Source organism: Struthio camelus, chromosome 5 (genome assembly GCF_040807025.1).
Source record: "Struthio camelus isolate bStrCam1 chromosome 5, bStrCam1.hap1, whole genome shotgun sequence".
NCBI lineage: Eukaryota > Metazoa > Chordata > Aves > Struthioniformes > Struthionidae > Struthio > Struthio camelus.
This window is the reverse complement of record NC_090946.1, coordinates 5468612-5483965: the sequence shown is the minus strand read 5'-3', so window position 1 is coordinate 5483965 and position 15354 is coordinate 5468612. Positions and strand designations below refer to the sequence as shown.

Genomic DNA, 15354 nt, shown 5'->3' with positions numbered 1-15354 from the left:
CCCACGAGCCCCCGCAGGAGCCGTGCTCGCCCCACGCAGCACGGAGCCAGGAAGGAGGTGGCTCCCACCCCACTGCACACCAGCCCCCGCCTGGAAGTGGCTGTGGCAGCCCACTTACCGATGTGGGGCAGCGTGAGGTGGAGCCGCTGCGCTCCTGCCCCAGCACACGTGTCTGTGGGATCCTGTCATCAGGCAGCATCTTGCCAGTTGCTTCTGCTCAGCCAGCTGCATTTCTGACAGAGATAATGTTCTGCTTTTGCGTATGGGTACCTCTTTGGGGTGAGGCTGCGAGGGAGATGTCGAGCAAATTGAGAGCAAGCTGGGAGCTCTGGGGACAAAGGTGAGGGTCATGGGAGAGTGGTGGCAGTGCCCTTGACCGTGCGGGTGAAGGGGACTGCTGCAGCAGGTCTGGGGATAGCCTCTCCAGAGGGTGGTGTGGCTAAGGTGGACTGAGCTCCAGTGGAAAAGGGCCTGTAGAGGAGGAGGAAGTGAGGATGAGCTTTGCCAACACGGCCGCTCCTGGGCCGCTGCACTTTGGGAAAGGGCTGAGGCAGGAGAGGAGGGTTCAGTAGTGCATGAGGATGGAGCCAGCCAACAGAGGCAGCGAACAGACGCAGCAGTTTGCGCAGCAGTGTCTGGGCTCTGCCTTGGCCTTTTGTGGGCCTTGTTGGAAGTTGTGGAGGCTTTCTGGGGACCCCCGAGGAACTAGACAGTGCTTGCTGCTAGCAGGAAGGGAGTGCTAGGCAAGGACTCCTGCAGGGGGCCTTGACTGAACTTCTCCTGGGAAGTTCTAGCTAGGTGGGGCTGCTGCTAACAAGCTCTCTGGGCTGGCCTGGTCAGAGGGAGTTGGGGCTTTTGTTTCAGGTGGCTCCTGACTGGGTGGGTCAAGCACCCTTGTGAGTCACTGCTAGGCAGAGGCCTATATAAGAGCCAGGCCTAGGGCACAGCTCCCAGAGCACAGCCCCCAGAGGCAGTGAGCAGATGCAGCAGTTTGTGCAGCAGTTTGTGCAGAAGGGTGCCAGAAGGCAAAGGCACCTCTCTAGTTTGCACAGTGGTGTGTCCTTCCCCAGGCACGGTCATGACACGCTGCAGAGCATGTTCCCCAGTGGCTGCTGGAGGTGCTGCAACGGCTGTGTCTGAGGCTTCAACCCCGACAGACCCTCAGACAGCAGATGCAGCTCTGCAGGTGTCAGGCTGCAGGGAGTGCCTGGGGCCTCTCCGTGAGGCCTGGGCTGACAGTCAGCTCTCCTGCATGAGGTGTGCTGTGGTTGACCAGTTGCATTGCCAGATAAAGGAGTTACGGGAGGAAGTTAGTAGGCTGCGTAGCATCGGAGAGGATGAGCAGGAGATTGACAGGGTATTCTCGGAGACTGTGCAGCTCCAGGAGTTCCCCCCCCCCACCCCCCACCCCCAGTGCAGCGGAGTTGTCGGAGGGCTCTGTACCGTGTGTAAAGGTGCATCATATCGCTGTTGAAGAGGGCTGGAAGCTGGTGACCTCTCGTAAAAGCAGAAAGGCTCTTGCTCCTCCTCAAGACGTACCCTTGAAGAACAAGTTGAGCACCCTCCAAGCTGAGGAGGAGCTGGGCATGGCTCCAAGGGAGGCAACTGGCCTGGCAGAGCCTGTGCCGTGCAGGAACCCCCGGAAGAAGCGGCGAGTGATTGTTGTGGGTGACTGCCTGCTGCAGGGGACAGAGGCACCTATCTGCCGACCTGACCTCTTGTCCAGAGAGGTTTGCTGCCTGCCAGGGGCTCGAAGAAGACACGTCATGGAAAGGCTGCCAAGGCTTGTCCGTGCATCGGACTACTACCCTCTGCTGCTCTGCCATGTGGGCGCTAACGACACAAAAGGCAAATTGGAAACCATCAAATGGGACTTCAGAGCTCTGGGAATGGTGGTGAAAGATCTCGGAGCCCAGGTCGTTTTCTCCTCAATCTTGCCTGTGAGAGGAAAGGATGGGAGGAGGAGTAGACGAGTTTTCCAAGTTAACAACTGGCTGCGCCGCTGGTGTTGGCAACAGGGCTTTGGTTTCTATGACCATGGGACCCTGTTTGAAGATCAACAGCTGATGGGGAGCGACGGGATCCACCTTACCAAGCGGGGCACGCGCGTCTTTGCCAACAAATTGGCCAGCCTGGTAAGGAGGGCTTTAAACTAGGCGAGATGGGGGAAGGGGAGTGGTATAGTGGCAGGGGAGTCAGTAAAACACCGCTCGAGTCAGGATGCCTCCAGCGGGTGCATACAGCCAGGGGAGACAGCATGGAACATGGCTATGGAGGATCTTCTTGCACCTCTCCTGGGAAGCCTGCGTGCTTGACTGGCTCTCTGAAACGCCTGTATACCAATGCATGCAGTATGGGGAATAAACAGGAAGAGTTAGAGATCTGTGTGCGGTTGCAGGACCATGATCTCATTGCAGTTACAGAGACATGGTGGGATAGTTCACGTGACTGGAATGCTGTCATGGGCGGCTCTGTGCTTTTTAGGCAAGACAGGCCAGGAAGGCGAGGTGGTGGAGTTGCCCTTTATGTGAGGGAGCAACTAGAATGTATGGCGCTCTGCCTGGGGTGGGGGGTGGATGAAGAGCAAGTTGCGAGCCTATGGGTAAGGCTTAAAGGGCAGGCTAGCATGGGTGACACTGCTGTGGGGGTTTACTACAGGCCACCTGATCAGGAGGAAGTTGTCGATGAGGCCTTCTACAGACAGCTGGCAGTAGCCTCACGATCACAGGCCCTAGTTCTCATGGGAGACTTCAAGCACCCTGACATCTGCTGGGAAGACAGCACAGCTAGGCACAAAGAGTCCAGGAGGTTCCTGCAGAGCATTGAGGAGAACTTCTTGACCCAGGTGGTGGAGATGCCAACAAGGAGAGGTGCAATGCTAGACCTTGTACTAACAAACCAAGAAGGTCTAGTTGGAGATGTGCAGGTTGGGGGCAGCCTTGGCTGCAGTGACCATGAGATGGTGGAGTTCAGGATCCTGTGAGGAGGGAGCAGGGCAATGAGTAGGATTGCGATGCTGGACTTGAGGAGAGCTAACTTTGGCCTCTTGAGGGACCTACTTAGGGGACTGTCATGGGGTAGGGCCCTAGAAGGACGAGGGGTCCAAGAAAGCTGGTTAATATTCAAGCATCACCTCCTCCAGGCTCAAGATCGGTGCATCCCTCTGAGGAAGAAGTCGAGCAAAGCGGGCAGGAGACCAGCGTGGATGAGCAAGGACCTCCTGGCCAAACTCCAACAGAAGAAGGAAGTCTACAGAATGTGGCAAAGGGGACAGGCCACTTGGGAGGACTATAGGGACGTTGTCAGAGTGTGCAGGGATGCGAGAAGGAAGGCTAAGGCCCAGTTGGAATTAAATCTGGCAAGAGATGTCAAGGACAACAAGAAGGCCTTCTTCAAATACATCCATAGCAAAAGGAAGCCTAGGGAAAATGTGGGCCTGCCGCTGAATGGGGCGGGTGCCCTGGTGTCGAAGGCTAGAGAGAAGGCAGAGTTATTGAATGCTGCCTTTGCTTCAGTCTTTACTGCTAAGGCCAGTCCTCAGGAATTGCGGAGCCTGGGGACAAGAGGGGAAGTCTGGAGAAAAGAAGACCTTCCCTTGGTGGAGGAGGATGGGCTTAGAGCTCGTTTGTGCAAACTTGACATCCGCAAATCCATGGGCCCCGAAGGGATGCACCCACGAGTGCTGCGGGAGCTGGCGGATGTAATTGCTAGGCCACTCTCCATCATCTTGGCAAGGTCCTGGAGATCAGGAGAGGTGCCTGAGGACTGGAAGAAAGCCAGTGTCACGCCAGTCTTCCCAAAGGGCCAGGCCTGTCAGCCTCCCCTCCATCCCTGGAAAGGTGAAGGGACAGGTCATCCTGGAGGTCCTCACCAAGCATGTGGAGGACAAGAAGGTGATCAGGAGTAGTGAGCATGGATTCCGCAAAGGGAAATCATGCTTGAGCAATGTGCTAGGCTTGTCTGCTGGGATGAGTGTCTGGGGAGATGAGGGCAGAGCAGTGGCTGTTGTCTGCCTGGAGTTCAGCAAGGCTTTGGACGCTGCCTCCCATGACATCCTCGTGGGCAAGCTGAGGAAGTGTGGGTTGGAGGAGTGGCCAGTGAGGTGGCTTGAGAACTGGCTGGATGGCAGAGCTCGGAGGACTGTGGTCAGTGGCGCAGAGTCTAGTTGGAGGCCTGTAGAGAGCAGTGTCCCCCAGGGGTCAGTGCTGGCTCCAGTCTTGTTCAATGTCTTCATCGAGGAGCTGGCTGAAGGGACAGAGTGCACCCTCAGCAAGTTTGCTGATGATCCAAAGCTGGGGAGAGTGTCTGACCCACCAGAAGACTGTGCTGCCATGCAGAGGGACGTGGCCAGGCTGGAGAGTTGGGCGGAGAGGAACCTGCTGAAGTTCGACCCAGGCAAGTGCAGGGTGCTGCACCTCGGGAGGAATAAGCCCAGGCACCAGTAGAGGCTGGGGGTTGACCTGCTGGAAAGCAGGTGTGCAGAGAGGGAGCTGGGAGTGCTGGTGGACAACAAGTGAAGCATGAGGCAGCAATGTGGGCTTGTGGCCAAGAAGGCCAAGGGTATGCTGGGGTTGCATGAGGAAGAGTGTTGGCAGCAGGTGGAGGGAGGTGATCCTGCCCGTCTCCTCAGCCCTGAGGAGGCCTCAGCTGGAGTACTGTGTGCACTTCTGGGCTGCCCAGTGCAAGAGAGACATGGCACTAGTGGCGAGAGTGCAGGGGAGGGCTACAAAGAGGATGAGGGGACTGGAGCATGTGTCCTCTGCAGAAAGGCTGTGAGAGCTGGGCCTGTTGAGCCTGGAGAAGAGAAGACTGAGAGGGGATCTCATCAACGTGTGCAAGTATCTGAAGGGGGAGTGTGAAGAGGATGAGGCCAGTCTCTTCTCTGTGGTGCCCAGTGACAGGAGAAGAGGCAAGGGGCAGAAACTGAACCACAGGCAGTTGCATCTGAAGAAGAGGAAGAACCTTTTTTGCTGTGAGGGTGAGTGAGCACTGGCACAGGTTGCCCAGAGAGGTAGTGGAGTCTCCTTCCCTGGAGATCTTCAAAACCCGTCTGGATGTGATCCTGGGCAATATGGTCTAGAGGACCCTGCTTGAGCAGGGAGGTTGGAAGGGACCTCTGGAGATCATCTAGTCCAACCTCAACGATTCTGTGATTTTGTGATTCTGTGAGAGAGGCCTAAGGAGCTCCCTCACCACGTGTGCTCTGCACTGCTGTTTGTACTGTAAGCCAACAAGAAGCAAAGCCAGTTGCAAATGAAGCCAGATGTGGTAGGAGCTGCTCATCACTGGAACCACTCTTCCAGCACTGCAATGCCACACGACGTCAGTTTCCCAGCTTGGCTTTGCTTGGGAGAACTCGCCAAACGTGAAGAAGGGCTGGTGTGGAGGCAGCTTGAGGCAACCTGGGAGGAAGAAAGGGAGGTTGTGCAAGGAGGCAGGGGTGGGTCTTGGAAGGCCAAGGCCCGCTGGGAGTTGAATGTGGCGACGGATGTGAAGGACAACACGGAGGGCTTCTTAAAATAGCTGGGTGACAAAAGGAGGAGTAGGGAAACGGTGGGCCTGCTGGTGAACGGGGCAAGGGTGGTGGTGCCAGAGGAGACAGAAAAGGCAGAGATGCTGAGTGCGGCCTTTGGTGCAGTCTTTACTGGCAAGAGTGGTCTTTACCTCGGGACTCCCGGGTGCTGGAGAGCAGGGAGAAAGCCTGGCGAAAGGCAGACTTGGCCTTGCTGGAGGAGGATGGGCTTAGCGATCACGGAAGGTGCCTGAGGCCTGGAAGAAAGCAAATGTCGGACTGGAGTGAGTCTTCCCACCGGGCAAGAAGCGGGGTGCAGGGAACTGCAGGTCGGGCAACCTCACCTCGAGGCCTGGAAAGGTGATGGAGCAGCTCATCCTGGACACCATTTCCAAGCATTTGGCAGCTAAGGAAGTGATCCAGAGCAGTGAGCATGGAGTGAATGGGGGAGAAATCCTGCTTAAGCAACCGGAGAGCGTTCTGTGATGAGACGCCAGGCTGGGTAGATGAGGAGAGAGCAGTGGATGCTGTGTCCCTTGACTAGCGAAAGGCTTTGGACCCTGTCTCGCCTCACATCCTCATAGGGAAGCTGAGGAAGTGTGGGTGAGAGGAGCAGAGAGGGTGGTGTCTTGAAAGCTGGCTGTATGGCAGAGCTCAGAGGGTTGTGCAGAGCGGGACAGAGTTGAGGTGGATCGGCGTGTATCCCCTCGTGGTGTGCTCCAGGGGTGAAGAGTGGGTGCAGTACAGTTCAAGTTATTGCTCAGTGACTTGGAGGAAGGGAGAGAGGGCGCTGGCAGCAAGTTTGCTGATGAGCCAAAGGTGGGAGGAGTGGCTGCTAGGCCAGAGGGCAGAGGTGCCATTCTGCGGGAGCTGGCCAGGGTGGAGCGATGGGCAGAGGGGAGCGTCTTGAAGTTGAGTGAAGGGAAGTGCAGAGGCCTGCAGCCCGGGAGGGACAACCCCCAGCACCGGTATAGGCTGGGGGCTGAGGTAGTGGGAAGCAGGTGTGCATAGAAGGAGCAGGGAGGCCTGGTGGAGAACAAGCTGACCCCAATGGCCAAGAAGGCCAACGGTGTGCAGGGCTGCATTAGAGTGTTGGCCGGAGGTCGAGGGAGGTGATCCTTGCCCTCAACTCATGCCTGGGGAGGCCCCACGTGCTCCTTAGCGGGTGCAGCATGGGGGTGCTGTGTGCAGTTCTGGGCTGGGGCTGTTCAGCACGGAGAGCGGAAGACTGAGGGGGGATCTTATAGGTGGTTATGAATCCCATCAAGAGGATGGGGCCAGGCTCTTGTCAGAGGTGTCCACTGAGAGGACACGAGGCAATGGGCACAAACTGAAACAGAGGAAGTTTCATCTGGAGAGGAGGAAAAACTTGTTTGGTGTGAGGGTGCCAGAGCACTGACGAAGCAGGTTGCCCCGCGAGGTTGTGGAGTGTCCCTGCTTGGAGTTATTGCAGCGGTGTGTGGAGAGGGTCGTGGGCAATGGGCTGGAGGTGACCGTGCTTGAGCAGGGGAGTTGGACTCGATGATCTCCAGAGGTCCCTGCCAACCTCAACCATTCTGTGATGCTGTGAAGACAAGGCCCAGTGCAGGGCAAAGTGAGTTGTGGCATGCTGTTGGCCCTGTAGAGATGCACTTACTCCTCAGCACAAGAGAAAAGGCTCTGGAAAGCCCTGGCCTCTCCAAGGCCTTCCAGGCCGTGCAGAGAGACAAAGGGCTTCTTTACCCTGAGTGGCATAGGCCTGGGGTGGGCAATGCCACTGCTGAGCTGCCAGATGCTGCTCCCTGCAAGTCCAGGGGGAGGTACAGAGCGGGGAGGGCAGAGGGAGACAGCGCCCGGGGCGCTTCAGCCCAGCCTGGACCTGCGTCCTACCTCCCACTCTACAGGGCCCCTTTCTCCACACTGACTGCAGCGGGGACATGGGACAATGACACTCCTGGTGTGTGTCTGGTGAATGAGCCATGACCCCAACCCCGCACCCTCGTTTCTCTCCAACACAGTGCCTGGAATGGCAGCCAGTTCAGCATCTGCGGTAATCGTGGGGGTGGCTTTGGGAGCCAAGGGGACCTTTGCTCATGCCTGGCTGTGCTGGCCAAGCTGTTCAGCCCAGCCATGACTTACAGGCCTCTCTGACCTCCTCTAAGTTCTGGCAGCAGCACCCAGGCAAGGGCAGGGCACTGGCCAGCACCTGGTGCCACCCCAGCACTTTCCCTCCATCCCACATGGCAGAGCCCTCTGCCAGGGCAGGGGCGAGGGTGGCAAGTGCCTGCCCACAGTCGCTTCACAGCTGCTGGGCATCCTTCTCTCTCCCAGGGGAAGCTCACCTCCCACGCGGGCACACTTTTCCCAGATGCAGCACAACCAACAGCCGCTGTGCCCAAGCGGGGGCACTTTCCCACTGCGTACAGACACCAGGGACCAGGCGCAGAGCAGCAATTGACTGAGGGCTCTCGCAGAAGAGCACTGGCCCTGGAGCCGAGCCTCCAAGCACTTGTGGGCTTTTAATCGCAAAGCGAGACAGTCCCAGGGGAAGTGTACAGAAACTCAGGTAGTGCTGAAGGGCTGCGTGGGAGGGAGGCTGGAGGCAGTTCCCCACTGTGCCCGCAGTCCTCATCAGGCCCCAGTGGGCTATACATTGAGCGGGTGATCCCCACCATGGCCAGGCTGTGGCTCCGCAGGGGCAGAGCCCTACTGTGTCGCACGTGTCCTCAGGGACTGCTGTGGGGCAGCCTTGCTGTCCTCAGAGAGACGTCCTGAGACTACCAATGCCAACGTCGTCGTAGCCCGTGTCACTGTGTGTTGAGGCCAGGGCGTCTGTGGCGGTTGCGGGCGGCTCTAGGGGGCTGAGGGAGGGCTGTCTCCCCGCTGTGGACAGCAAGGCCAGTGCCTGGCAGGTGCTGCTTCATGCCCCAGATGCCAGGCCCCGGCCAGGGCTTCCTCCATGCCCCCGTGCTGCCCATCTCCCCGGCAAAGTGCAGGGGAGCTGGCTCTGCCAAAGGGACAGTATGGCCTTTGTCACGGCAGAGCTGCCTGTGCCAGCTGCGACACCTCTTACCTCCCAGTGCCGCAGCCTCGCACACACCTCCGTCACTTGACCCCGGAGCAGCGGCCTCTCCTGGCTCCAGCACGGTGGAGGCATCATCGTACCCATCCGGGGGTTCGTGCCTGGTCAGGCCAGGGACGTCTGCATCAGACAGCAGAGAGTGAAAGCGAGGCCAAGCCCGGGCTCCAGTGACGCCAGCCCCCACCGGCCACGGTGCCGGGGATGCCCACGTTGGGGCCTGCTCTGTGAGGCCGCCAGCTCTCGGCTGGAGCCACCATCCCTGACACTCGGTCCCCAACTCCAAGAGGCGGCCCAGCAAAGGACCAAGGGGAGGTGCTGCCCTGCCCACTGCATGAGGTGTGTGCCGGTACCAGCTGCGGTGTGAGGGCTGCCCCTGTGGGTGCGTGGCAGCCTGGTCCTGCACCCCGGCCCTGTACCTGCGGCAGTCCCGGGGTTGCTGTCCTCCATGCTGTGCTGGGTGTAATAGGGCAGCTTGGTCCCTGAGCCCTGCGATGGTGAGGCTGGAGAAGGGGTGTTATGGCAGGGTGTGTGGCCCCATGGCCTGGCCAGCAGCGGGGACAGGATGTCCTCTTGGCAGAGCGAGGACTGCCGCTGGCCAGGAGGCCCCCTTGCTGCAGCTCCCTCCCTGTGGCCAGCACGTGGGCAGGCTCCCTGCCGGGCTGCTGAGCTGGTTGCGTGGGGGCCTCAACGCGCCACTGGCTGTCAGGCCCAGGGTGCACACACCTGAGCCACTGGGGACCTGCTGGTACTCGGGTGTCAGGGTGTAGTCGAGCTCCTCATAGACGGCCTCTGCCTCTGAGAGTGTATCTGCAGCTCTGCGGGGGCCTGGAAATGAAGGGCAGTGATAACCCGAGGCCGTGGGTGCAGCGCGTGGGATGCTGGAGGTCACCAGCTCTCCCCATGATAACCCTGTGGCCCAGCCCCATAGGGGTTTTGCCCTGTCATCGGAGTGGCTGTGGTGCCCCTGCGTGGTGCCCATGTTGTGCCGGGTCCTGCCCTAGCTCTGCACTGGCCTTCTGGCCTGCTCTGCTGTGCCTGTCCCAGCCTGTGCAGCTGGGCCGGGCAGTGCCAGGAGACATAAGCAGCCCCCAGGCCTCTCTGGCTCTGCCGGGACCCCTCGTCCTGGTAGCTTCAGCCGCAGAGACCCCCGGTGGGACTCACCTGTGCGCCGAGCCATGGAGCGCCATGCCTGCACAGCAAGGGCCCCCAGGGCCAGGCACAGAAGGGTCCCCAGGACGATGCAGAGGACGGTGGTCAGCGGCATGGCCCCAGCAGGTGTTGGGGGGTTCCTGGGGGCACCTGTGAGGACATGGAAAGGCGGTGGAGGTGGAGGGAGGCCGTGGAGCCTCTGGCATGCTGCATTGTCCAGAGGAGGAGTGGATGCCTGGGGGGGATGCAGGGGAGTGGCTGCCGGGACAGGGAGGCCAAGGAGGGCACCCTTTGGCCTGGGGTCAAGCCCTGTGTTGGGCGGAGGGGTGGCAGCAGGCCAGCAGCAGGTCTGTCCTTGCCAGAGGTGCTGGCCTTGCCCTGGACTGCAGCGGCCAGAGCGGGAGGGTGCGTGGGGCCACGGTGCTGGCCTGGGCGGGCAGAGCTACCTGTGCAGGCTGCGCCGGCGGGGCAGGCGGTGGTGGGGGCTGGCGTGGGAGTCGCGCTGTTGGCTGGAGGCTGCCCGTGGCACGTGATGTGGGTGTCCCCGGGGGAGCGGCAGTGGTGCAGGTGCCAGGGGGCGGAGGGGCAGCGCCAGAGGGAGTCGGCCCCCTCGCCGCACTGCACCCAGGCCAGCCAGGCGGGGCCCCCGGCCTGGGGGGTTGCGGGGACGGCCGCCAGGCTGCCCCCGGCCCCGCAGCCCAGCTGCCGGCACACCACGGCGGCTGTGGCGCGGCTGGTGCCGTTGGCGCACACGCTGCCCCACGTCCCGTTGTAGAAGACCTGCAGGCGCCCGGCGCAGCCGCTGCCGCCCACCAGCCGCAGGGCTGTGAGCTCTGCAAGGGGCAAGCACGGAGGTGGCAGCTCAGCTGGCATCGGGCACACAGCCCCGCCAGCCCGAGCGCTTCCCCCAGGCAGCGAGAGGAGCCCACATCGGCGGGGCCGAGGCGCCGCGTTGCCCGCCGGCAGTGCCCAGGGTGTTGGGAGGTGGGCAGGGAGGCGAGTGGGGAGGGCTGGCCCCACGGCCGCTGCCAGAGTGCCGCTGGCGCCGGCCCCGGTGGAGGGCGGTGCTGACCTGAGCAGACGGCTGCTGCGCCGGCGCCCTGCTTGCACCCGCGCTGCCCCGGGGCCGGGGCCGGGGCCGGGGCCGGGGCCGGGCAGTGCCAGAGCGTGGCCTCGGCCCCGGAGCAGCCACCAGCGCCCAGCCACAGCGGCCCCGAGCCGCGGCCGTAGCGGGCCGAGGCGGGCGCTGCCAGGGCCTGGCCGCAGCCCAAGTGGCGGCAGACGACGGCGGCGTCGGACAGGTGCCACGAGTCCTGGCAGACGCTGCTCCAGGCGCCCCGGACGTAGAGCTCCACTCTGCCGGCGCAGCGGCCGGGGCCGCTCACCAGCCGTAGGCGCCGGCTGCCTGCAGCGGGAGACAGCCCGGCTTGGGGCAGCCCCTTTGGTGCGGGCGGTGCCCCAGGGCCCCGGGGCCCTTCCCGGCACACTCACCCGAGCAGACACGGCCGCTTGGTGGGCGTGGCCCGCCGGTGCAGCCGTGGCGGCCGTGGCGTTGCAGTGGGCCAGGCGAGCCTCCGTGCCTGCGCACCGGAGCCCGCTCAGCCCCACGCGGCTCGACGCTGGTCCCAGCAGCGGGGCGGCGTAGGCCTGCTCCGCCGCGCCGCACCGCAGCTGCCGGCACACCACGGTGGCGCCGCTCGCGTCCCACCGCTCGGCCAGCACCGGGCCCCAGGCGTCGCCCAGGGCCATCTCCAGGCGCCCGTCGCAGCGGCTCTCCCCGTCCACCAGCCGCAGGGGTTCAGCGCCACCTGGTCCCTCCGAGAGGGCACATGTCCTGAGGGGGCTGCGGGGAGCGCTGGGGGCTGGGCCTGCCCGCAGGGCCCCGCCCGCCCCCGGCCCCGCCAGCCCAGAGGCGGCGTCGATGGCCGGCGAGCCCTCCGAGGGCTGCCAGCGGGGCCGGGGCGGTGGGGCAGAGCAGAGAGCGCCCGCCACATCCCTCCCTGGCGTGGCTGCAGCAGCACCGGGGCAGATGGCAGCACCGGGGGGGCCGCGGAGCCCCCGGCACGGAGGGGGACAGCCCGGCGCCACTGCCCTCCTCTAGGCGGGCTCCCTCCTGCTCTGCACCTGCCTCAGCCCTCCCCTTGGCCTGAAATGGCCGTGCTGCCCGAGACGCGCCCTGCGCCCCACAGCTCCTGGTGGCAGTGGCAACCCAGGGAGTGGGACCCCGCAGTGTTGGGGTGCCCGGTGCCCTGCCCGCCAGGAGGCCCTCGTGGCCGCTGCTGCCCGCCCCACACGCACCTGAGCACTGGACGGTGGCAGTGTGGCCTGGCGAGCAGGCGGGGATGCCCAGCGCCGTGGCAGGGCACTCTGCCAGGTGGGACTCGCTGCCGCTGCAGTGAAAGGTGTCGCGCCACACGGGGCCGGTGCCTGCCCCAAAAGACCCTCCGCGGGGCACAGAGGTGGCAAAGCCACAGCCGAGGTGGTGGCAGAGCACGTGGGCGTCGGGCTCGTCCCAGCCGGCGTCGCAGAGGGCACCCCAGGTGCCCCGCGCCTCCACCTCCACTCGCCCTGCGCACGCCGTGCTGCCGTTGGCCAGCCTGAAGCCCGTGTAGGCTGCGATGGAGAAAGGGCGCTGGAGGCGACGGGCCCCGGTGCCGAGCGCTGTCCCCATAGGACGGTGGGGTCATGCAGGCACGGCAGCCCTCTGCCTGCCCCGACCCCTCTGCCTGCCGGCACCCTGGGGGCTGCCACAAGGCAGCCCGCAGCCTCTCCGCCCATCCCTGCCCAGGACCACCCTGTGCCCACTTCCCATCTCCCCGCAGCCCCCATCTGCAGCCTCTGCCCCTCACTGCGTGCTCTTACGGGAGCAGACGACGCCGGCGTCGCTGGTGTGGTTGCAGCGCTGGCCGTGGGGCAGTCGTCGGGCGCAGGTGGACAGGAGGGATTCGTTGCCTGCACACTCGAAGCCCCCGTCCCAGATGGGCCCGGCTCCTGCCCCAAAGCGCGCCGCCCCGGTGACGGCCAGAGCTGCTCCGCACCCCTGCTCCTTGCAGATGACGTGGGCGGTGTTGAGGTCCACACGGCCCTCGCAGAGGGTGGCCCAGGCACGGCCCTGCCTCACCTCCACGCGGCCCGAGCAGGCGCCGTCCCCGCCGACCAGCCGCACAAATCCTGTTGGGGCAGAGAGCCTGGGGTCTCTTGGGGGTCCCTCTAGATCCACTGGGAGGCTTTTGACGGGGCTGCCCAAGAGCCTTACTGCTGCCACCACTGGACCCAGGTGCAAGGCTGTACGGAGCCGCCACAGAGGTCTTACCTTGACAGACCACACCAACATCCCAGCCATGGCGGCCATTGTACGGCCCCCATCCCGGGATTGTGCAGTCCCAAAGGGCAGACTCGTCACCACGACAATCAGGCCGTACAAGATGAATTGGTCCAGACCCTTCCCCAAAGCGGGTCACGCCAGGGGCACTTTGGGCTGAGCCACAGCCCAGCTGCTGACACACCACCTCAGCGTCCTCCATGTCCCATTCATCATCCGCCACTGTTCCCCACTGGCCCCGCAGCTTCACCTCCAGCCTGCCCTCGCAGGGACCACCTCCAGCCTCAGCTCCACGGCATCTGCATCAGAGATGTGGGCAGGCAGGCCATGAGGGTGCTGCGCCCCGGTCCCACTCCCTCACCCCATCTCTGCCTGGGGAGGCCCCAGAGGGGAGGCCCTTGGCAGAACCATGCCCTCTCCTGGCCCGGCACAGCCAAGGGGCTGTGCCCCAACATGGTCACCCAATCCCACACCTGAGCACGTCACTCCGACGTCCCTGTCATGGTCACAGTAATGCTGGCCCCAGCCATAGTGTCGGCAGTTGTGGAGTGCTGTCTCGGTACCACTGCAGAAGATGGGTTGTAGCCAAATCCGTCCGGTCCCGGCCCCAAACGGCGTGTACGGGGAGGTCCTTGCCACAGTGCCACATCCCAGCTGCCTGCAGACCACGGAGGCTTCGCGGACAACCCAGGTGAAGTCATAGCTGCACACAGCGCCCCACTGGCCCTCGTGCTTCACCTCCACGCGGCCCTCGCAGCGGCTGCCTCCGTCCACCAGCCGCAGCTCCCCGGTGCCTGTGGGTGCCCATGCGGGACCAGAAAGGAGGGCACTGAGCTCCATTGTTGCACCCCGTGGGCCCATCACAACCTGCCCTGTCCACCTGTCCCAGGTGAGTGCATCCCATGGCTGTCCCTTGCTCTCCCAGTCTCCACTGTCTGCTCCAAGCCCGACCCTTGGCACGAGGGATAGCCGTGTGGGTGGAAAAGCCCTGGGCACTGCAGGACACCCACTTTGAAGAAAGGCAGGGCCATACCCAGCCCTTCAACACCTGGCACCCAATGCAAGGGGGACAGGGCAGGGAATGTATCCCGCCACATGGGCCCAGCATTCAGCTGCATCAGTAGAAGACCCATCCCCAGCACAGCCCAGGCTCTGGGAGCCCTCAAAGGCTGCCCTAGTGAGATGACTCCACCAGTCTCACGAGCAAGCCCGCTTGAGCCAGGCACGCACATCCCTGTGGTGACCCAACTCAGCCCATGGTAGCCACCTGAGCCCCAGGGCTACCTCCCACTCTGGGCATGAGGGCAGGCGACCCCAGCCCCAGAGAACACGCAGGCACTCACCCCTGCACAGCTGCATGCACAGGAGCAGCCCCAGTGCCCTGGTGGGCAGCTGGCTGGTGGTGGCCATCCCGCTCGCCTCCTGCCCCGCAGAGCAGCCCCCAGCTCCTGCTTGCCTCCCGGGCCACCACGAGCCCCCTGCAGCGGGGAGGGCAATATATAGGCAGAGGCACAGGCCCCGCTGCCAGGGGAGCCAATCAACGCAGCAGGCACCTTTTGAGGCGTTATCAGGAGGGTTATCTCCCATCTGACGGAGCCCCAGCCTCCAATAACCTTCCCCATCCCCATACATGCCCATATATGCGGTTCGGCACCACTTCTGGCATCACGCACGCCTCACCAGTGGGTGGGCGCTTGCCCAGCCATCCTTGTGGGGATCCGGATGGGCTGAGCAGGGCTCCTCACCTTGGTGCCTGCAGCGGGTGCAGGGTGTGCGGGCCCTTCCACGGCTGTGCCCGCATGGGGCTGGGTCTGGCCCTGCTGTTCTGGGGATTCTGACAAGAGCCCTGCATCGACAGGGACCCTGCTCTGCTGGGGGACAGCATGTGCTGCAGGCTCCTTTGTGCTGTGGGTCCCCCCTCTGGCACCGGTGAGGGGGAAATCCTGAGGGACCTTGGCTCTGTGGCCCTCCACACAGGACACGCCCTGGGGCTGCCTCTAGGCTAGAAACCGCCTGTGCTGCTTGCAGGTGTGTGGCCTGCAACCCACGAGCCCCCGCAGGAGCCGTGCTCGCCCCACGCAGCACGGAGCCAGGAAGGAGGTGGCTCCCACCCCACTGCACACCAGCCCCCGCCTGGAAGTGGCTGTGGCAGCCCACTTACCGATGTGGGGCAGCGTGAGGTGGAGCCGCTGCGCTCCTGCCCCAGCACACGTGTCTGTGGGATCCTGTCATCAGGCAGCATCTTGCCAGTTGCTTCTGCTCAGCCAGCTGCATTTCTGACAGAGATAATGTTCTGCTTTTGCGTATGGG

At 63.3% G+C, this 15354-nt stretch overlaps 1 protein-coding gene across 1 annotated transcript; it reads right to left on the bottom strand.

The window, feature by feature from the left end:
* Positions 1-7495: 7495 nt before the first annotated feature.
* LOC138067337 (scavenger receptor cysteine-rich type 1 protein M130-like) lies at positions 7496-14499 on the bottom strand. The gene is given in 14 exon segments (XM_068944085.1): positions 7496-8374; positions 8565-8693; positions 8990-9073; positions 9297-9398; positions 9735-9872; positions 10169-10555; positions 10795-11127; positions 11303-11530; positions 12021-12335; positions 12585-12893; positions 13036-13326; positions 13329-13343; positions 13518-13838; positions 14388-14499. Coding segments are annotated over 14 exon segments (2844 nt in total). The 5' UTR covers positions 14455-14499; the 3' UTR covers positions 7496-8249.
* Between the last annotated feature and the right edge of the window lie 855 nt (positions 14500-15354).